The sequence below is a fragment of the Schistocerca cancellata genome, chromosome 2 (assembly GCF_023864275.1).
Source record: "Schistocerca cancellata isolate TAMUIC-IGC-003103 chromosome 2, iqSchCanc2.1, whole genome shotgun sequence".
Classification (NCBI taxonomy): Eukaryota; Metazoa; Arthropoda; class Insecta; order Orthoptera; family Acrididae; genus Schistocerca; species Schistocerca cancellata.
Genome location: NC_064627.1, coordinates 549,932,314 through 549,956,443, shown reverse-complemented (window position 1 = coordinate 549,956,443; position 24,130 = coordinate 549,932,314). Strand labels below are relative to the sequence as shown.

The 24,130-nt window shown below is 41.0% G+C and overlaps 1 protein-coding gene across 2 annotated transcripts in view; it reads left to right on the top strand.

Moving 5' to 3' along the window:
• LOC126162135 (male-specific lethal 3 homolog) overlaps positions 1-5,060 on the top strand; it is a 127,491-nt gene extending 122,431 nt beyond the window's left edge. For both annotated transcript variants that reach the window (XM_049918429.1, XM_049918428.1), the window contains one exon: positions 4,447-5,060. In XM_049918429.1, the coding sequence (XP_049774386.1) occupies positions 4,447-4,519 (73 nt within the window). In that variant the 3' untranslated portion in view covers positions 4,520-5,060. The remainder of the gene's footprint in view (positions 1-4,446) is intronic.
• The last annotated feature ends 19,070 nt before the right edge of the window (positions 5,061-24,130 follow it).

Genomic DNA, 24,130 nt, shown 5'->3' with positions numbered 1-24,130 from the left:
ACCCTGGCCATAATTTTATTGCTAAGGTTTTGAAGTAAAGACAGATGCCAGCTGCAATCTATCATCAGAATAATTTGATAATGAATCTTGAAAATTGGTGCCGGACAGGGACTTTAAACCCAGATCTCCCAAGTAATGCAAGCAGCTGCCTTAACCACCTTGGCCATCCAGACAACTTCCTGTCCTACCCAAATTCTCAACTTATCACATGCATCCATTGTCCAGTCATGGCCAACACATGCATTTCTAATGCTTTTTACTTTTTCTGGGCAGTGTTGTGAGACAGTTGCTGGTGAGGTATAATAGCTTTTTCAGATACTTCTCCATAAGTAGCTGCAATGTCAACTAAAGTCTGAGCCAGATCCAAAAGTCCTTCATCTCCAAGAGCTTCATAAGGTGCAAAGTCTCGTGCACACATGGCCACACATTTGACACCAACCTTGTTGTGAGTAGATTTGGGAAATTAATGCACTCATCTCCTCTCATAACAAAAATGTGGGTCTGTTATGTAAGATCAGTATTCTCTCATCACTTATTTTGACAGATAATAGGACATAGTACCCTTGCAAAACATTAAATACTGAAGGTGCCACAGTGTTGTACAATTACAGCCATACTGATTATAAAAATTAAAAAAGTGTTAACAGTGTGTATGGAAATGGCTGAGGTGACCAGTGTCGCTAGAAAGGCAATAAAGTAGCCAGTGTGAGGAAAAACAGCAGTGAACTAAGTAACAGTATGCTACAAAATGCCTTTTTTATAAGCACTTCTGCAAAGACTAGTAAAAAATCTGTGTAGTCTCATAGATTAAACTCTAAAGTGAAAATTGAAGATTTCTGATAAGAGGTCCAGTGTGTGCTGTAATTATTTCCACTAGAAGGAAATTAGTTCCAATTTTGACCACCAAGTGTATATCTGGTGCTGTACAGAATCTTGAAGTCATCTCATGTGCCCATATTGAACAAATTCTGTAAGTGTGGTTAATAATAAAATAAATATTATGCCTTTCTTGCTTGTCTGACCTTTTCTGTCTACATCCTGTTCTAACCCTTTACAAATGGAAACATTTCTGTGTTTTTTGCATTCACAGCAGTAGACTTGAACCTGGTGGTCAAAATTTGAAATATTTTTTTAGCAGCATACATCAGTTCTGCCTTAACTCATAACAATATCTACCTAGTTCATATGATAATTACAGCCCACTCTGGATCTGGTTCAGTAGCTGCACTTTAATTATAACCATCCGTTATGTTTGTGGGTAACAACAGAGATTGCGATATATTGAGAATGAAGTCTCTGTGAGATTGTGATGCAGCCTGCACACGAAATAGTAAGGGTATATAGGGATATAATTTTTAATATCGATAGAAACTTATTCATTCGACGTAATTAATCGTGGTATCTTCTCCCCACCCTTACCAGCTTATGTTCCAGAACTCGGGGCTAGAATGAACTTCGCAATTGAATGAGTCACACCTGACTTGGTGCAGCAAGTTTGGCAAGAGATAGTCTTCAGATGGAATGTTCGTAACATAACCAATGAAAGCCATTTTTAACTGTTTGGGTGTTTAGGTACATGGTAAAAGACAAACCCTTGATGTATTTTGCTATAAATTGATCCAAAACTGTGTCTGTAGAACAAGTGAGTGAATCAGTTATCAAAGTTTTAAAGTCCTTTTCGATAAACCCAAAGGAAAATAGCCTTTGAAAAAGATAACGAAAGTAGAGAAAAGAGAGTGAACGTGTTATTGTATGATTGGGGTACATGGAAGTAATAAAAGCATTTTGTTATTGAATGAGGGCTGCAGATGCATCTAGTGAAATTTAAAATAATTCTGTGCTGTGGTAGGAACATACGTGAACAAACAACCAAGTATGCTTGTCGATATTTTGACACAGTCGTTAATAAATACAATGTCCTCTGATGAATACACACACACATATTATGCAGACTCCCTCAGTTAGCAAATGAAACCAAAATAAAATCTTTGACACTGTCACCAGTAGCGAATTACTCTATATATTTCACCGATGTAACATATTTACCTTTTCTTTATTTTTAAACAAACAATTTTTTCAATGTATACAAATTCGACTTCATTTAAAAATAATCTGGGCCAACAGATGTGGCCAGATTACCTTTGTTTCACATTCCATGCAGTACTTCACATGCTGCATATTTTATTACATATTAACACTCCTTACATAGTGAGGTAAACCATTTTTTGTTTTGCCATAATGCATACAGCATTGGAAAAAGAATTGTTATTTAAAGTTGTTTGCACACATCTGGCAAGATCTCAAACTTTTGTCAGCAGAAGCAAATATTTGGCGAGTCCATGACAACACACACCAGCAAAGAGAAAGTGAAATATTTCTCACATTAGGATTGTTTGCAATAGACTTACTCATATTGCAACTTTTCACACTAAAAAAATGATACTTAATTTCAGAAACATTGGCATGCTAAAATTAACTTAATAATCTAGTAGTTAATTATAATAAAAAATTAAATTAAGCCTTACAAAATGGCAGTGCCATGTAGATGCTCCAGTTACAGCCCAGAGCTACATGTGTTGACGGAAACATTCTTCCCGATGTAGCTCTAATTATACTATGTGTGGCTATGCCCACAGCATGTAGTTCTGATGACGTCTTTAGAGTACAACTTCATATATGAAATAGAGGTACCTGAATTATTGAGAAAATGAAGTATGTTTTCCAGTTCTGGGAATAAAAACTAAAATTATTGCAAACAGCATTAAAATGATTACTGAGTGTATATGCCTCAGGAAAACTAGGAAATACAGTAGAAACACAGAAATTTTTGCATCTGTGAAAAATCCAGGAAAAACCTGGGAAGTTTTTCAAATTCTGTGAATTTTTCATCGTTTTAGTTATTCAGTTAAAATTTTTGTAAGGACTGATACTCTAACATAGAATTTTTTTCGCTGTAGCCCACTATTGCAGAATATTACTGCAGCAATAAAATATGAAACAGAGAGTAACACCAAAATAAAACTTTAGTTGTGAAGAAAATGCACTATTTACTATGGGGAAAAGCAGTGCACACAAAAGCGCCTGCTGACAGCAAAATGTCAAGGACTACGTAATACTTCATAACAATAGACTGCTTTTGACGTGTCTTTCTCGTGGGCCTCATTTTGATTAGCATTGCTATTGGCTTTTGCACTACTTAATTATGATGATGCTATTGGCTGACGTCACCACATGTCATATGCGCTGAATATTTTCTGTCTATAGTGGCGAGGTCACATGGCAAGAGTTAAGATTGGCTGACAAAAGCGCATTGCAATCTTGATGTCAGTGCTTCGGAAGCTGCCGTGCTGTAGCATATTTGCTGGAATTTGTGTTTATAGTTTTTTTTATTATGAAAGTATTCATTGTTAAGTTGGTATGCATTGAGGATATTTCCAGAAACTTTTTTTTTCTCCCAGGTTCAGTTTCCTAAAGTGCCAGGAAGTTCTGTGCTGGTATAAAACATTCATTATTCAATGAATTAATAAAGTGTACTGCTCTAAGGGAAAGTATGTCATTCAACAGGGGAAAAACGTGCTTTCCACAGGGGTATAGTTTTTTTTTTTACTATGAAAAAAGTATTTCTCACCTAGGAAAAGATTTTTCACCCAGGGAAAAAAGTGTATTTTTAACCTGAAATAGGAGATAAGTCTGCGATTATTCCCCCCCCCCCCCCTCCCTTTCATATACACCCTGTTGTAGAGATGTGTAGCGCATGCCCTCTTCTGTAGTGTGTGGAGCAGCCCATCCTGCATGGTGACATTGTGGATTTGTTTAGCTAGAGATTACTGAAACTTGGTGCAGAGCAGTGTAGTGCCCGTTCATCAAATGGTCTGCTTTGCAGTTATCTGCATAGATACAGCTCTTCAGTTACAGCATGTAGCTTCATCAGAAGCCCTAGAGCTCTGTTAATACTCCTGTGATCAAAAGTTTGTGATTATTGACAGACTTCCCTGTGGATGTAGGCTGGATGATCTACCATTGTTCCAGAACAAGCCTCTCAGAAAGAATGCAGTATGTTGCATAATTATTAAAAAGTTAAATGAAAGAATATGCAATGAGTTTGTAGGAATCAGCTTCTGTCACTATGTGTAATGATGGAAATTATTTTGAGTGTGAAAAACTTAGCTTGTGCTAAAGCCTATTGTTGAAATAGACAGATACATAACATGGATAGAGAAAGTCGTACCATCCACAAGCAAACAAGAAACTTTCAGTTAAATTTTTATGTTTTTGTGAAAGCGAACAGCAATCATTGTAGTGAGTGGCAGTAGGTAGTGGACTATCACTCTAGCCCAGTTAGTATACAGGAATAAATAACTGATAAGTGATGCACCTAAAAAAATTACAATTACTGCTATCATTTTTATGACACTTAATAATAACTTGAAAATTTTAATTTTACAGGTACCTTGAACAAAATAAAAGCTGGTTCGGTGAAGAGTTCTACGAAAGTAGTTTGGTACAGAAAATGGAATGACACACATGAGTGTTTCACACAAAGTTGGTACTTTGTTACACTAGTACAAAAATTCTGTAATTTTTAAAGGACAAAAACTTTTACATTTTTGTCAAACTAACATTGTTCAGCAAACGAGACAGCATGTCTAAGGTTCTTTGTATTATACTGCTAAGAAGTTTCATTTACTCAAAATTTTGATAAGAGCATGATACTTTTTGCCGTTACAGAGAACATTGCAACGAAGGATTTGTGTCAGAAACTTGCTAAGTTTTTCTACGTGGGCATTGTTAGTGGTGTTCAGTGCAGTGCTTCATATCTCAAGCCTGTGCAGTGCATGCTTTGTAAAACATAATTGTATTTATTTTATGTTTGATATTTTTTTTTCTTGTTCCTTGAGTGCAGAAAAGGAATGAAAAACACGGAATACCCTGGTGGTATGTACACTTGTGTTTTCATTCAGATTTATTTCAAAATTAGCCTCTTTTGAACCTGAGGTGGTTGTTTTTTGTATGCTTTCTATCTGTTATAAACATTAACTGAAATAAATTATGAAAACTGAGATGTACTACCCTTCATTACAGTGTGACAAATTACTGCTTAGTGTGTAGCTTTATGGCAAATTCAACACAAAGGTAAGATTTTGATAGGTGTTCCTTTGACCATAGAATCAGTTACTGGAGATTGCACAAAAAAGTAAAACTGCCAATTATACTGAGTGCGGTATATTATGCAGAATGCCTGTGGGGTTCCCTCAGTGCGCTTTGGCATTAAAATCCAGCTTAGAATATGGGCTGTGCTAACACTGATAAGCAGGATGAGCTACAGTTATTTTGCTTAATTACATAATTATCACTATCGTGCAAACCTGCAAGGGCAGTTAACCAAAAAACAAGGAACTTTAAAAAAAACTAATTATGCTAAGAGACAAAGATGCTGCTGTTGGTTGTATTGTTCATTGCTATAGACCTATTTCAGCATGATCACCATCTTCAGGTTATATTGGGTGGTCTTGATATCCACATCACATTGACATCTCAGTATGCTATCACATTACAGTAGAAGTTAGTACCTTTGATGTTATTGGAGCTGTAATGTGTGTTCAACCACCACTGACTCAACTGTTAGTACAGCTGGCATGTAACATCATTATGAAATAAACTTTCGTAATTCGTCAACTTCTCAATGAACTGCTCCAGTGAATGTTGAACACCTACTATAGCTCTGCCAACATAAAAGGAGCAAACTTATATAGTAGGGTGACAGCAGTGATACATCAATGTCATATGGATATCAATACCAGCAGATATAACCTGAAGATGGCAGTCATGCCCAAATAGGCCTTGTTTAATTAACAATGCAGTTGAACACAGTAGCGCCATGGTCTCGCAGCATAATGTGTAATGTTCTTATGATGTATACAATACAAGGGCAGGAGAGTACAAGTAAAATATTTGCTTTTAAACTGCTCTCAATTATACCTTTGTCCAATCAGTGAGTCCATTGTTGGAAATATTTTTAATCAATGTCATTTCATGATGTCTGTCTTCATGGGTGCAAACAAGATGAAATTACATGGAGATAGATCAGACCAGTAAACACCCGATTCTTAAAAGTATCAAATTCTCATGCATAAGCATTTGATTACTTTACAAATGAATTAATACATTAAATATTTGACTTTAAGTGTGTATGAGATGTGTTCAAAAAACTGGAACTTTGTCCACAAAATTTTTTCTATGCTTACCTTTTACTTGTTGTGCATGGTCTCCTTTGAAATACTCTACTCCACAATTTATACACCACTGTCAGTGCTGTTTCCACTTCTGGAAGAAGTCTTTGGCATGACTCTTGCTAGATCATTTGAAGCGATGTCTGCGAATTTTCTTTTACCTCATCTATTATTGCAAATCTTTGTCCGTTCAGCAAGGATTTCAGCTTCAGAAATAAATAAAAAAAAAATTTTAAAAAAAGTAAGTCTGAAGGGGCCAGGTCTGGAGAGCAGGGAGGATGAGGCTGCACAGTGATTTTGTTGTTCGCGCAATAGTTAAGCACCAACAGAGATGAATACGCGGTTGCATTATTGTGAGATCAAGAGCTATAGATTGTATCACCATATTTCAGGCCACTTTCTTCTCACATTTTCTCGCAGATGTTGCAACACATCCCAGTAGTATCATTGGTTAATAGTTTGTTCCTGTGGCATGAATTCATGAACTAATTCTTCAAAGTCAAAGAGAGGAGTCGTGAATGAGGGTCATCTTTAACTTCTGTCTGGCCATTTTTAAACCATGTGAATCATCCGTAACAGAGTACGGTTTATGCACACATCACTAAAGGCTTCTTACATCATTTGGTGCGTGCGTACGTGCAAAGGTTTTATTTAGTTTTGTGCAAAACGTAATGCAGAGGCGTTGCTCCTCTAACTGTGCCACAGTGACAGACAACAATGAAGACTGCAGCAGTTACACATTAAAAAGAGGTATGTACAGGGATTCCAACCACATTTCGCTCCAACACACCATTGACCTGAAATTACGAATGTTACGAATGTTCCAGAATTTTTTGAGCATACCTCATATGTGAGAAAAAGTTTAGGAAAGGTTAGAAATTACGCTTAAAATTGGTTGGAAATCGCATGTGCTCTGTTTCAGATAATAAATGAAATATAGTTCAGCTGTTTGTGCACCCTGTGTTACACTCTTGAGTCATGTACAGTTTCTGTTATACAGAGTCTACCAGAAAAATGTGTACACACTTTAAGGAATAAAAAGTATTACTTATTTGTTTATTCTACATTTAACGATTGATCATACATGTTGTACAACCTTCAGTTTAGCACATGGTTATTTTAAATGTTCAGAATGTTCTCCATTGGCAGCTATACACATAACAGGACAACAAGCTGTCGCAGTAACTATGTCAGTCAATGTTGCAGTGGAGATCGTTGCACATGTTGCTGTAATCTCCTGGCGAAGTTCCACCAGTGTGCAGGTGCATGGCTTACTTCGATAGACATTATCTTTCATAGTTCCCCACTAGTAAAAGTCCATAGTGTTAGATCTGGCGGCGATGGAGGGAACTCAATGGGCCCTCTTCGTCCAGTCCAATGCCCCGGCAAATTGTCATCCTGGAAAGCTCGTACAACTAGGTAGGTGATAGTGTGGTGGCGTCACATCCTGTTGGTAGAAGACCTCTGCATCAACTCTATAAAGCGCACGTATACCTGGCAAAATTGATGTGTGTAACATTTACAGGTACGCTTCTCCAGTGACAGTAGCATTAAAGAAATTGTGTCCTACTAAACCCCTAGATGGTTGCCCACACCACACATGGCCCCCTGGTAGATCGACTGCTTTATCCACAAACATGCAGATTTTCCGGTGCCCAGTACACACTATTACACTGATTTATGGTTCCATTAATTTTAAATTGTATCTCGTCACTTCACACTACCTTCGTCACAAATTGTTCATTACCATTTGCTTATACCATATGCAAAATTGTATTCTGCGATCAGTATTGTCATTATTAATCGTGTGCAGTAATCGTGGAATGTAAACTTCCACTTTTCACTTTGCAGCTTTCAGAATTCTTCTTACACTTGTACTGCTAATCCCCACTTCATGTGCACATTGCATAGCAGGCTTCTATGGAGAATTAACAAACGTTTCCAACACAAGAGCTGATGAAGCAGGACTTGTAGCTGTACACTGTCTTCCTGATCTTCCTTTGTGAATATCACAAACCATTCCATGCAATTCAAACTTGTCAATGATGTGTTTAATTGTTAGGCGGGTTGGTGGTTCTGTCTCCAACTTCTGCCTCCAGTGACGTTGCACTTCAATGGCATTATCAAACTTAAAAAACCACTCCACAATACGTTTCGTTGCTCGAATGTCAAGCTTGCTCCAGCCATCTTGTTTTCTCAATACCTAGATGAAAGTACTAACATCTGTTGAGCCAAAGACCATACTACAACACACTCTTAACTCAAATTGAATGACATCTGATAGAGCCTGACGAAGAGTGTGTATATTTTTCTGGCGGACTCTGTACTTGGCTACTTAACTGAACTTTTAATGTAAGATTATAACTCTTAATGAGTCAATTATACAGCATTTTAAATTTTTAAATTGTCAATAATTGTGGAAGATATTGGAAATCAAACTTTTGTTGCCTCTGGAATCAGTTAGATGGGCAGACTACAACTATAATCTGCTTCGAGGACAGCAGTTCAGTAATACAGGCAGTGGGATAAGGGAAATGGCCACTTTTGGCTAAAAATTGGCATGCTGAGCTGGCTATGTAAGAAGCAGCAGCAGCAATAGTGTCGTCTGTCGGGGACTCTGTATGTGATACAGCAGCTGCAGTTAAAAAATATTTGTCAGACCCATTTTGGGCATGTAGCCGATTACCAGTGGCATCTGATGCAGAGGCTAAATAAACAAATATATGCTCATTGATATTGGTAACACAAAACTTTTTCTATATACACTATAGTCCGATCCATGAATGGTGTGGATGTTTGTGCAGTTCGAGAAACAGGTGGGGACTGCATTGTTGCCAGTTCAAAGTATGGCAGTTGCAGTAAGTGCATAAAAGTGCTTTGCACCTGATGGCAGTGTGCATTCTGCAAATCGTCTCTCACATCCTTGTGTAGAAATTGTCACTTACCACCATCATCAGCCGTGACAACTCACAACAGATGGAATAAAAATTCACTAAACTTGCTACGGTCGTGCATAATGCTCGCCTTGCGTACAGTATTCAAACAGAGCCCTCAGAGCACTACTGAATGGTCCTTGGCTGTCGAGGAATGAGTTACATAGGTGCGCAAAAAGAGCCTAAACACTGTCATTCGTGACTTCAGCTATAGTAGAAACATAATATTACTTACGTATTGTGCACATCTTCTCTACATCCGTTGATGGGCTACAAAATCTTTTTGCTGGTTAAAAATGATTTGTATCAACAAACAAGAATCCGGGTAATGTTTAAAATGTAATTATAACCCTGAACATAACCATGTCTACATGACCATTGTAGGGTTAATTATTTCTGTGGACACAATTGTCGTGTGTACACGTCACTGTGAAATGCTAAATGGCCAAACTTCCTAATCATATCAGACAATATTGTTGTAGTAAGAATACTTGAAACAAGTGGCCAGGGAAAACTGTCCCTCATTACAGGACACTTTTTACCTCTGATGACCATATCTAGAGAGATGTCGCCTATATGCACTATGTACAGTATGACAATTTTTGAACTATATGAAAAAAATACATAAATTAATTACAAACTATGGTGTGAACACAATTCAACATGTAAACATCACTATAGGTATTCGGATTTAGATTGACATGTTTGATATGCCTGCCACCATTGGCGATGATGGGGTGCATACGAATAGCAAAATTCTGCATGACATCTGAATGGCTGTTTTCAGTTCGGCAATGGTTTTTTGGGTTATTGCTGTACATCTTGTCTTTAATACACAAAAAGGAGTCGTGTCCTGATCCAGAGAATATGGAAGCTAGTCGAGGCCCCTGGCCAGTGGCCTGTGGCTACCCCAGATTGCAGTCCCCAAATTGCACCTCCAGGACGTGAAACATTCTCCTCCTTTGATGGGGTCGAGTTCCGTCATACATGAACCACATCTTGCTGAAATCAGGGTCACTTTGGATAATGTGGCTGAAATAATTTTTCCAAGACATTCATGTACCACTCTGTAGTCAACGTGCTATCCCTATTATTCCACGACTGGACATTACACAATCACCCGTTGAGGGTGAAGAGACTTCTCCATCGCGAAATGCGTTTTCTCAGTCCCCCAAATGCACCAATTTAGCTTATTGATGAACCCATACAAATGAAAGTGGCCTTCATCGCTAAACCAAATCGTATTCACATCAAAGTTCTGTTTGTCAATTCTGTGGGCAGTAGCATTGGTGGTCCCACTTGATTCCCACCTGTTTTGCTGCTCGTTTGATTAATTCCTGGGGTTGGTTTGAAACACAGTGTGTGTCTTCTCGATGTTTCAGGCATCTTCACACTTTTTGGACGACCGACATTGCCAGTGCTGTCATTACAAACACTACCCATTTTCTCAAACTTGCAAATCAAATTCTCGATTGTTAGCACACTTGGACTGATTATCTTCGGCATGGACTCGGACACAAACTTCCCTTGAGCTGCAGTTGGGCTGTTATTGCTTGCATAGTGTGCCTTCACAAGTGCTATATGCTCAGGCATTGTGACGTTTTCATGTGCAACTGGCTTAGAACAACAACAACAACAACAACAACAACGTGCATGCACATGCACATACTAATTCTCCTCACGCCCCACGGCCAACTGTGCAGTTTGAATGTCCTAATGCAAATCGTTCAGAAGTTATGACACTTTTATCTCATATAGTTCAATAATTGTCACCCTGTATATTGATTACTGTGAATGCAGATCAACAAACAGTGGTCTTGCTCTCTTCCAAGCATCACAGCACGACAATTCATTATGACCAAATATTTAATCACTTTTCCACAATGCCAATCAATAAACACTTGCTGAAGCCAAGGGCTGGCAGCTGCTTCGCATTTGATTGTTTGCATGATATCAATAAATATTTAGACTGAAGTTGAACAGTGAAAATTGTGTCCTTATTGAATGGATACAGAAGGCCTCCTATACAAAATCCTGCACATTTTCAGTAACATGACTTTTCAACAAAATGCTGGTTTCTATGACACACTTTACTTTTAGTTCACTTCTTCTTAAAGTGAAAGCTGCAAATCGAAGATGTACACCTACTCAGTCACTTTTGTAAGCTATGACTGGTAAGATTAATACAGGGTTATTACAAATGATTGAAGCGATTTCACAGCTCTACAATAACTTTATTATTTGAGATATTTTCACAATGCTTTGCACACACATACAAGAACTCAAAAAGTTTTTTTAGGCATTCACAAATGTTCGATATGTGCCCCTTTAGTGATTCGGCAGACATCAAGCCGATGATCAAGTTCCTCCCACACTCGGCGCAGCATGTCCCCATCAATGAGTTCGAAAGCATCGTTGATGCGAGCTCGCAGTTCTGGCACGTTTCTTGGTAGAGGAGGTTTAAACACTGAATCTTTCACATAACCCCACAGAAAGAAATCGCATGGGGTTAAGTCGGGAGAGCGTGGAGGCCATGACATGAATTGCTGATCATGATCTCCACCACGATCGATCCATCGATTTTCCAATCTCCTGTTTAAGAAATGCCGAACATCATGATGGAAGTGCGGTGGAGCACCATCCTGTTGAAAGATGAAGTCGGCGCTATCGGTCTCCAGTTCTGGCATGAGCCAATTTTCCGCGGGCTACGCGTGAAACTTGCCCGCAAGCGTTCAACCGTTTCTTCGCTCACTGCAGGCCGACCCGTTGATTTCCCCTTACAGAGGCATCCAGAAGCTCTAAACTGCGCATACCATCGCCGAATGGAGTTAGCAGTTGGTGTATCTTTGTTTAACTTTGTCCTGAAGTGTCGTTGCACTGTTATGACTGACTGATGTGAGTGCATTTCAAGCACGACATACGCTTTTTCGGCTCCTGTCGCCATTTTGTCTCACTGCGCTCTCGAGTGCTCTGACAGCAGAAACCTGGAGTGCGGCTTCAGCCGAACAAAACTTTGAGTTTTTCTACGAATCTGTAGTGTGTCGTGACCATATGTCAATGAATGGAGCTACAGTGAGTTTATGAAATCGCTTCAATCATTTGTAATAGCCCTATATTAATAGTATACTAGGTATCCCAATGACTCAATAAAATAAATCACTTAAGTTATCTTGAAACCCCCCCACTTCAGTGGCCAAGGATGAGCAAAAAGCATCTTACTACAGACATTTTTGAAGTCCAGTGAAAAGTGCTATGTGAAAGTTGGGATGGGGAATAAGTGCAGTCTCAAGACACTCAAGGCATTTCTCTCTTGAATGCACACTCACTTTTCATGTCACAATTCCACATTCTGATGCACCCGTCAGGCTCAGAGTTGCTGAACAGGCAGTCATTAACAGTCCAGAAGACCTGGGTGAAGGAAAAAGGACCCTACCCTTCTGCTCGCAAGATGTTGGCTAGTCGAAAGCCCTACGTTTTACCATCAACCACTTATAGTACCATTCTTGGTAGTGGTATGTCACGCTCCATGAAGGACGTGACCATGCAGACTTGAGACCTCAATTGCCCAATATCATGGTAGCATCCCCGTCTTCTTTTCCTACAGCTGTGCAACAAGCCACCAAATCCCCTCCCCCCTCCCGCAAAATCACAGGAATACTACTGCGAAGACTTTTTACATCTCTCCAGGCAAGAAACATCTGAGTCAGTCTTCATCTGCCAATCGCAAAGGCTGTAAAAAATCAAACAAAGACAAAGGCTAATCTCCATCTTTTTCAATGGTGTCGCTGCATGCTATCCCCAACTGGCTGACTTATATTTCGCTGGTGCACGTTGGGTACCATTTTTTTGTCCTGGAATCCCCATGCTGACCCAGCGAGAATGCAGACACCTCCACAGATTTCATGGAACAGGATCCTCTACCCTCTGTACCCTGTAGCAGTGAGGCTCCTGAGGATGGCACTCCAGTTGCCTAGGTGTCTTTAATCCGTCCTCCGGTTGTTTTCTGCCTGCAAGAAACAAAAATGGTCTCATGACCATTTTGACCTTCAGCATTTCCTTCCTGTCCACTTTGCCCACCCCCCCCCCCCCCCCCTCTCTGCCAAGGATTGTATTCCATCTCATGGGGGAGTCATTCTGCTCCTCTGGGATGACATCCAGAGCAAAACCATCCCATTGAACAGACACCTGCAAACTGTTGCAATCGCATGTTTCTTCCTCGTTTCACCTTTTCTCTTTGTAACATCTACATTCCTCCATCATTCTCTGTCACCAGGGCTGACTTACTCAAGCTTACTGGTCAGCTCACTCCATGCATATCTGTTCCTATTTGGACCTCTCGTTCTGCACTTCCAAGCTTGCCATTCTTCTTGAGTGGTCTGTTCTCTCTGATATGTACTCAAGTGACTACTTCGATTGTGCTGTCCATTTGCTGACTTCTACCCCTCTTGCATGTAAAGCCAGCTGACAGCTTTCTAAGGCCAACTGGAGGCATTACTCATCACTGTCAACCTTCGACGAACAACATTTCCCGCCTGTAATGACCAGGTGGAGTATATAGCCATCTTTATTCACATAGTGAACAGTACAGAAAAGTAGGTTAAGTACAGTTTGGGTTTACAAATTCACACATAATATAAATAAGACAAGGACAAGAAAGAAATACCTTATGAATGACGGAATTATGCCTGAAAAGAGTGCCAGGTGGGAGCGCAACACAAAGATAGGAGAATCCACCCAGTGCCAGTCCAGGGCTTTGTGCTACAAGCAGTCTGTCTCAAATTGCCTCGCTGCCATCAGGGTGCCCAGGAGGACATGTGTCGCCATCATTGCCAATTGGGCCTTGCTGAAGCCCAATACCCGAAGAGCCGTAGCAGATTCTGGTGGCTGAAATTGTGATGATCTGCTGAATGGTGGTGATGGATGTTTGCAGCTCCTTATGGGCAGCCTCCCTGTCATAGAGTGTGACTTTCTTCCAGTAACACTGGTCGAGACTTGTTGGTCGCCGACAACTTGGTCACTGACGACACCTGCAGTGCAGCTGTGGACCACAATGATAACCGGCTTCCTGAGTCCTTCGGTTGTTCAGAGGTGTGGCTCTCAATAGACTTCAAACCCTCTTCACTTCAGGCCCTGTGCCACATACTCAGCCAAGGCATTATGCCTTCTGATGTGGACCTCATGACTCCGGGAGCATACCTGTACCACATGATTGGTGCAGCATTGCAAATTGCCTGTCACCTTATGTCACCATTGCGCCCGTGCTGAGTCCTCGCCCCAGTAGGCAGGGCATTGATGCGGACACACAGGAAGTTGATGTAGCCATGGCCACTAACAAATGATTGGTTGTTAGACACCCAGTCATGCTGCCCTGGTGTAAGGGCCAGTGCCTTCAAGGCAGCACCGTCCACAGATAAATGGAGCTGCTCTGTCCAGCAGTGCCTCTGCTGGTGACTGTTCTTGATAATCCTGTCACCATCCCAATGCAATTGTCCGCTGAAGACTGTTGTGTGTGAACTCATCACCTGTCACACCAAGTGCCTGGAGGCCCGCCAGGTGCCTTTTACACAGAAGAGGACCCAGTGAGCGGGTTGGCACCATGTTATCCTTACTGCTCTAGAACATTCCGTATCTCACAGTATTTTGCAGTGCTGTGTCCTTGTTCCCTGGTGGACTGAGGCATGCCGCAACATTATTCGCGCATGGAGAGGTGCTCTCTTTCTTTTTAACTGTCATCCTACGATGGCGAACTGTGTTTGTTATAAACAGATGCATGCACAACATCTTTGCTTTCTTTAAGATAGCAAAAAAGCTAGCTGAAATTCATTTACTAGTTCTTTTAACAGTTTCACACCCTCTTCCATTGTGTGGGACAACCTCAGTCATCTCTCTGGGACCAAAGTCTAATTGCCAATTAATGGCCTGACCGTAGCAGTTGATATCATCGTTGACACTATTGCTGCATTAACCACCTCAGTCCACTATTTTATGGAAATTTCGAGCTCCCCCACTATCACCCTGCCTTCCTCCCCCAGAAACAAGTGCAGGCGGTTCGAGTGATTTCCTTTTCCTCTCAGAATCATGAATACTACAATGCTGCCTTTATTATGAGGGAGCTTGACCATGCTCTTACCTCATCCCAATCTTCTACCCCAGGGCCAGACGATGTTAACATTCAGATGTTGCAGCACCTTTCCTTGTGGGCGAGCACTTTCTCCTTCACATGTAAAATCGCATTTGGGTAGATGGCACACTTCCCAGATGTCGGCGTGAAGCCACTGTCATACACATACCTAAGCTTGGTGAGGACAAATATGTTCCTTGTAGCTACCATCTCATTTCTCTCACCAACTATGTTTGCAAAGTGACGGAACGTATGATTCCTAGCCGGCTAGTATGGTGGCTAGAGTCTTGCAAACTACTAACCACTGCACAATGTGAATTTCGAGCATGCCTTTCTGCAGTTGACCATCTTGTCACTTCTCCAGCTCGAACCATGAATGGTTTTCTGTGGAAATACCAGACTGTGGCCGTGTTTTTTAATATGGAGAAAGGCTGCAACATGTGTTTGTGGGCTAGTATCCTCAGAACTGTATACATGTAGTGCTTCTGAGGCAGCCTCCCAATTTCCTTTAGGGATTTTTTAAAGACAGAGTTTTCGAGGTATATGTTAGTTCAGCCTTATCGGATACCTTTATCCAGGAGAACAGGCTGCCTCAAGTCTCCATCCTTAGCATTGTCCTCTTTGCTGTTACCGTTAATCTTATTATGGACTGTCTCCGGCCCCATTTCCATCGACGACTTTGTAATTAATTGCAGTTCTCTATGGACTTGTCTCCATTAGCAGCATCTTCTGCAGTGTCTCGATCATCTTTACTCATGGAACATCAACAGTGGCTATTGCTTTTCCACTGTCAAAACTGTTCGTATGAATTTCTGGTAGCACAATGGGTTTCTTCCATTGTCTTTATATATGGGGTCTGTTGCTGTTCCATTCGCCGAAACTACAAAATTCCTGGGGTTCATGCTTGATAGAGAACTTTCTTGGTCCTACCACATGTATTACTTGCCCCTCAGTGTTGTACATGTCCTAAGCAATAATTCCTGGGAAGTGAATCGGACCACCCTCCTCCATCTTATGCCATTTAAACACAATCCACCATCGTGGAATACGTTTATCCACTGGCGTCTTTACTAGCCTGATTGAGTCTCTCTATGTGGAAGCTGCCGAACTACCACTGTCATACTTGCATGATGTCCTCCTCAGTAGACACACATGCTGTTGGTCTGCCATGCTTGGCCACCCAAACTATGATCTTTTTTGGTGACTCCCTTGACTGCCATTGTGGTATGTACCCATCCTCTGTTACCTTCCGGAGTTCTCTTTCGGCTACTGCTCTGGCAGCTTAACTTCATGCTACTTGCCACTTTCCCAGTGGGTGTGAACCCTTCACCACCTTGGCTTTGTGTGACAGTCTGTGTTCATCTTGGACTTTATTTGCTCCCTGAAGACAGTTCTCCAGATTCGATCTATTGCTGCAAGTTTCTCGATCTACCCACCCATCTTAGCGATAGCACCTCCATGTATACTGATGGCTCTAAGACAAACTATGGTGTTGGGTGTGCCTTCGTCATTGGCACTGACCATTTACAGTGTTAGCTTCCACATCTCTGCTCGACTTTTATAACAGAGCTCTTCAGCCTTTATCAGACTATCCAATACATCTGGCGACATAGGCTTTTTGATTGTGTCACTTGCTCCGATCCTCTCAGTGCTCTTCAGAGCCTCTGTGGCTCTAGGCAGTTCACCCCTTAGTGCAATGGGTCCAAGAAAGCTTCCAGTTGATCTCCGTTGAGGGAGCGACCGTGATGGTTCAAATAGCTCTGAGCACTATGGGACTTAACATCTATGGTCATCAGTCCCCTAGAACTTAGAACTACTTAAACCTAACTAACCTAAGGACATCACACAACACCCAGTCATCACAAAGCAGAGAAAATCCCTGACCCTGCTGGGAATCGAACCTGGGAACCCGGGTGCGGAACTGTGATGTTCGTGTGGGTTCCTGGTCTCTTGCTCTTCCATTCCTTCAGATGATCTCCATGTTACCTCTGTTGGCAGGTGGGTCACTTTGGCTTAACCACTGGTCTTATCTTCATGGGAACACGCTCTGGGGTATTAAACCACTTCCAATGGCTTAGCCGACCTCCTCTCTGCCCTCTCGTCACGAGATCATTTTAGCTATTTTGTGCTCATTGTCATCAATCTTCGACAGTTCGCCATTTGCTAGTCCAATGCCTTTCTTTTAACCAGTTACATTCCATTGTAGCTTGCTGTCTGAGTTATGTGACATTTTAGCAAATGACGCACAGGCTATCGACTGCATTTTACTTTTTCCTTCCATCAATTGGGCTTAACAAATAGTCGCTTTTAACTTCTTTCACTTCTTGATGTTCTAAGACTATGGCATGGGTACTTATGACTTCAGCTGTTTTTGCGTCCTAAAACAAAACAAAAAAGCAGTTTACAATTAGTGCTATTACGCCAATTAGTTTCGAGTAGACAATATAAAGTTCAGTAGACCATACTCTTATTAAGTCTGCAGGCGGTACAAACATGAAGTTTTTTGAAGGATATTTCATTCTAAATCTACGTACTTGGTACACAAGAGATAGTCAGTTGTTTTTACAGTGTTGTCAGGATGACTGCTAGGGCTGAGTAGAGGACAAGTAGCCAGAAGATAACAAGCAACGTAGATCTGCAGCAGCAGGAATTTTGCACGTTGGAAGAAGTGCCACACCCAAAGTTTTGTTCCAAACCTGTTGGGTTGATCCTTGTCCTGTCTTTCACCTTGGCGGTTTATTTTTGGGTGTATATTTATATAGTATAAATCGTGACTCGATAGGCCATAGTCACTTGGAGAGGAAAAAGGTAGTTTTTATATATATATATATATATATATATATATATATATATATATATATATATATATATATATATATATATATATATATATATATATATATATATTTATTCCATTTTAGGTAATTTAAATAAGCAACGGTTTCAGAGTGTGGTTAGATTGAACCTAATGGGGATACTAGGGCACATGCACATACCATATGCCAAGATTAAGAGAGGCTAAGTCTTTTAAAGGACTTCCGGGGCGGGGGGGGGGGGGGGGGCGGAGGAGGGACTGATAGGCATCAGAGAAAGAACACAGCAAGCTACTATTACGAACAACTAATAGGGTATATTAAAGACTTGGGGAGGCGGTTGAGAATTTCGTGGATCACATCCGCAAGATTAGTATTGCTACTCACAAACCCATGGAAAATGAGGGCAATTTGGCTACCTTACAGGAAGCCGAGCGAAGTGCTCATGATGTATTCTTATGGGCTTACAGCCTGAAATGAAATGTCAAGGAAGGTGCGAATGGAGTTTCTGCTGGTGTTCTGCTAAGCGATGGAAATCGCTTGGGGAAAAAGGAGTTACAAGCACCAACTGATGTTGGTGAGGGTAGTGTGAGGTCACTCGCATTAGGGATGTTGAATTTCTGAGTGGGAGAAGTTAACTTCCAGGTTAATGCAGAAATTCTTTTAATAGTTGACAGTAGCTACAATGTCATTCTCGAATTAGATTTCCAGGTTGCAAATCACGCCAAAGTTGACTTGGAGCGGCGAACGATAGAACTAGATGGAACATAGTTTCATCTATGCTCTATGGCTGGAATACCATTGCTGTTGCAGGATTCATCCGTAAACCTGGGAAAAATGGCTAAACAGCATACAATGTCCCTTAAAGTCAACTCGCGGGATTTTGTACTGAAAGATGCGCGGAAAATAATCTGGGCTGATGTGGGCACTGATCTACCAGTAAATTCTGTATGTGTCGCCAAACCATTGTCTGAGAACGAAAAACTGGATGCAGTCAAATGTTTTGTGTGGTGTAATGTGTTCTGTGTTCATGACATTTTGGCAGTGAACTGTGTGTTCTGTACGGACAAGTTACTCTGTAACTACAACACATGATCTGAAGATGGGTAGCTAGCCCGAAACCGGTAATTGAAAATAAAAGAATAGCGATCGAAGACTGAAACGCCATATTTTATTTATGAGAGCAAGTTTATAAGTTCGGAGAAGGAGGAGATGGACAGCCATTTTACACTTAGTTACACAACGCTGGGAGTCTTTTAACTGGATTGCACTAAAAGATAAGGTAGCGTATCTGGAGGGTCAAAACAGGGAGGCAATGGAGAAGCTTTTGGAAGAGTACTTTGAGTTGTTTAATCCTTTAGGTGTGTTGCCTGCTATGCCACTAGTACATCACCATATTCCCAGTGGGAATGAAGCTACATCTATAAGAAGCCGTATGGAGACCTACAATATTTACAGCTGGTTATGTAGGATTTTTATCAATCAGCAGTTTTGGGACGGAATAATAGTAACTACAGCTTCCCAATATATTTATTCCTTAATGAAATTTGTCATTAAAAATATATATCTATTTTTCAAACCAACAGCTCAATTCATGGAATCAATACTAGAAATAAGAATAATCTTCACAAGGATTTAAAGTCACTTAGTCTTGTACAAAAAGGTGTGCATTATTCAGGAACACACATTTTCAATAACTTGCCAGCAGCCATAAAAAGCTTAACAATGAAATTCAGTTTAAGAGAAGCCTAAAGGATTTATTGGTGGCCAACTCCTTCTACTCCATTGATGAATTTCTTAGTAAAACCAACTGATTTGTATATAAGTACAATAGAACTTCTGCACAATTTCAGTGCAGTAATGTGTTTATTGTAAATAAGTATTACAGTAGTTGTATTACATGTTTATTACCTTATAAATAAATAAGGAACTTTTTTATTTTAAATTCAGTGCATTAGTATTTGTAAAATGACTCTTAGTGTTCATTAAAAAATGACGATCATTCCACTTGGGACCTGTAGAATGGTACATTAGCTTATTTGTTTTAGTTGTAAATATTTGTCATGTATTGTTGTTTTTCTGACATGTTCCACATCCTGGAGGACCTCCTCACTACGGATCAATTGGAATGAAAGTAAATCTAATCTAATCTAAGTAATAGTCTGTGGTCTGCCCCGGTAGTTATTGTGGAGGAAAAGTGTATTGGTTTTGTTGTGACTACGACTTCTTGAACCAGCGGCCGGTGTTGGATGCATACCCAATGCCAAACCGTACAGAAACGTTAGATAATCTTGGTCAATGGCATTTTAAGACTGTAGATTTGTGAAGTGGTTACCGTCAGTTATAAGTGATATCTGAAATCCATCCAAAAACTGTTTTCGACATCAACCAGGCATTTCCAATATTATTATATGTCCTTTTTGGCTTAAGAACGCCCACTGCAAATTTTTAGCATTTGTTGCATGCTGTATTGCGAGGGTTGAAGCTGAAGCAATGCATGGAATATCTGGATGATATAATCATGTATTGCAGGGACGTCCTGGAGCATATTGTACAGTTATATGAGGTTTTAGATCGTGTAAGTGCTGCACAGTTAACGCTGAGCTAGGAGAAGTGCCATTTTGTGGTAAAAGAGGTCCAATACATGGGTCATGTTATAAGCTGAAAAGGTGTTTGCACTGACCTGCGGCTGGTAGATGATGTAAAAGAATTCCGACGCCCACTACAGTGAAGTAGTTGCAATAGTATTTGGGCCCCGAAAAGTTCTAGTGGCAGTACTTGCCTAAGTTCGCATAGATTTCAAGGCCTTGGGGTGAAGTTCCATTGGACGCCGGAATGCGAAGCAGTATTTGAAAAACTAAAAAGTATGTTAACATCTATCCGAGTCGGGCTTTTCCAGAAACAGATCGCGTGACTCAAGCAACTTCGCATTAGGTGTATTGAGTCAAGAAGTAGGTGGTCAGGAGCACACCACAGTTTATGCTTCAGGGTAACTGAATGGGGCAGAAAGAAATTGCTCAACGACAGAGAAGGAAACCTATGCATTAATTTTCTTAATTTATTTCTGGTGTTACTTGTGCAGTTGACGTTGTAAGATGATAACCGACCACGCAGCACTGAAATGGCAATTTGGACTCAAAGACCGACAAATGGGATAACAAGGTGGGAGTGAATGCGAATCTAAAATAATATATCGGCTAGGAAGGTCACATGCAAACGCTGATGGGCTCAGGTGCAAGGCACGTGCTGTGGAATGTGCTGGTGTAGACAAGCATGATTGGAGGCAGCACAAATCACTGATTCGGATTGTCAATAGTTTTTACCAAGCAGCTGCAGTTGTGCACAATTTATGGAGCGTTTTATAGGACAACAAGAAATGGTCCACTCTCGGTAGTGCTGGAGACGTTATGAAACAAGGTGTTGAGGCTGGCCCACGACTGTTTTGGCAGGATATTCAGGGTGAATGAGTGGAGAGTAGCACAAAATTACTGATGGATGACGCACAGACAGGATGTTGACCATTACGTGAGGGACTGCATTTCATGCGCGCAGAGAGCAGAACTCGGCATCCAGAAAGTGATTGTATATTTTGATGCCCCTAGCACAAACGCAGGCAGGAACTGTTACGTGTTGACAATAATAGGTCATCTTTCGCCCTTCATTTCTATGACAGGCCACAACAGTGGCTCAGGCAATGGTGAATTAATGGATACTCAGGTTTGAGACACAGGAGATCATAATAACAGAGCAACTATCGAATTGTATGTCAGAGTTGATGCAGCAATTGTGTAAGTTGTTGCATATTAAGAACTGCGAAAGAGTGCTCTGCATCTGCAGGTTAATGGTCAAACTGAATGGGTTCACAGAATGATTGAGAAAATGTTAAGTTGTTATATTAATTCCCAGCACAAAAATTTGGAGATACTATTGGCTTGCATCACAGCCACTTATAATTAAAAAATCCTTAAAACACAAGTTTGTACCCATACTATGTGATTTTTGATTGCAAAATGCCGTCACTGTTTGAATTTTGTAAACTACTGCCTGAGAGTAACATTTCGTCAGTAAAGGACTTTGCCAGAATGCTGAAAACTACTTCTAGGCAAGTGGCGAGGATTGATACTAAAGCTTTGGGGTGGCAAGATAGGACTCAAATAGTAAAGCAGTATTGCCTAAATATCATGTGGGTCAGTGGTGGTGATGACCGATCCTTACATACCGAAGGGAAAAAAAGTTTCGCGATGTCATGGACCTTCCAGGTGATGAAAATGTCACTTGTTAATGTCAAGTTGAAGCACCCGAATCACCAAACAGTAATTCATGAGAGTCGAATTCAGCCATTTGAGGGTAATATTGGAGAGATGCCTCCTGTTTCGGCAGAATCTTCGAAATGGGGGAGGGAAGAGTCGGAGAAAGAAAGAAAAAAGAAAAACGTAAGGCAGAGGAAACAAGGTAATTCTGTAGCTAGCATGAATAATTGTTATGCACTTAGACCTTCAGCAGGAATTAAAAACAGCGGGTTTTCCTTCTCCTGGGCACGAAATTCTACCCACTATCGTAAGTATTGCCATGGACTCGACCCTAATCGCCTCGCAACGTATCTGAATCACCAGGAACATCTTTTGACACACACACACACACACACACACACACACACACACACACACACACACACACAAGGAATTACCAGCACGAACAGAAATAGCGAGACATAGTCATTGGATGTTCTAGTCAAGAGAAAAGTTGCCTAAATCTCACACCTGCCGCCCTTCAACCTACTGATTCGGACCAGTAGAAACGGCACCAACCAAAAAGGCAATGAAAACAATGAGTAGAGCTCATAAGGAAGAGCCGAATGTTAGACTTAATACAGCCACATTGTACCCCGAGGCATGATGTACAAAGTGTACACTCCCTGTGGATTCGTGAAAAAAATGTAGTGAAGAACATAGTACCATAATAGAAGGATCATAAATGTGAATAGCCTAGCAATTTTAGATAAAGGTAGTGGATCTTGTGCTTCCGGTAATAGTAGAATTCAGGAGCGAATTCTTGCATGAAGAGGAATAGTCATTAAATTGCTTAAAAACATTGAAAAGGTCTGAAGAAGTACTGTGACTTCTGTTAGCGGCTCAGGAGAACAAGGATGTGTCGTAAGTAAGCTGAGTAAGACAACAGGATGGTGAAATGAGGGCAACAATAAATGGGTTACAGGATGGTGAAACCAAGATGACAAGTGGGTTAACGGTCGTCGGCGAGCTTCACACCGAAGTGACGACATGGGTTCCATTAATTGTGCATCAATTACATCAGCCAGGCATTGGCCCATGCTAAAACGTTCCATCGTTCTACTGACCAGAGGAAAACAGCAGACATCAGTGATGGAGCAGCATATTTAGCTATTGCTGGCCAGCCCATGAACGAATGCAGCTGGGCAGTCGAGTGACTCGACATCTGTGTCATCCAGCGCAACCGCCAGACTCTGGCCTGTCCACCTACCAGACAATTATCATCGAAGGAATGGTGTGGGGGGGGGGGGGGGGGGGAGCACAGACCTGCTCATAGCCATCGACGTAATGCCTCGCTGAACTGTGCTGGGTACGATACCCGCGCCATGCCTCCAACACAGCCAGTGTCCACAAAAAGCCAATTCCCACTGCATCGCTGCCAGTGGCGCATACCACTGCTGCCATATAAGCAACACACCGCTGTTCTATGCTCCCCAGTGCCTATCGTTAGCTGCTGTTTCCACAGGGGTATTACGAGGAGATAAAAATTCATCCTGAGGGCCATACAGCAATTGCAATAACTTGTTACTAAAATAAAGGCTTTGTATTTGCTGTCAGGAGTTGCCTGCTGTCCACGCCCTCCCATCTCTTGTCAGAGAGCCTGTGATCCCAACATTCACAATACACGCTGCCACCTTTTACAGTAAATCTTTGACAGATTGTTTCTGGATATCATTTCATTGTTCAGTGGAACTCCTATAGACATTTCTGATGGACTGTGATTTCACTATGCAATTCCTGTTAA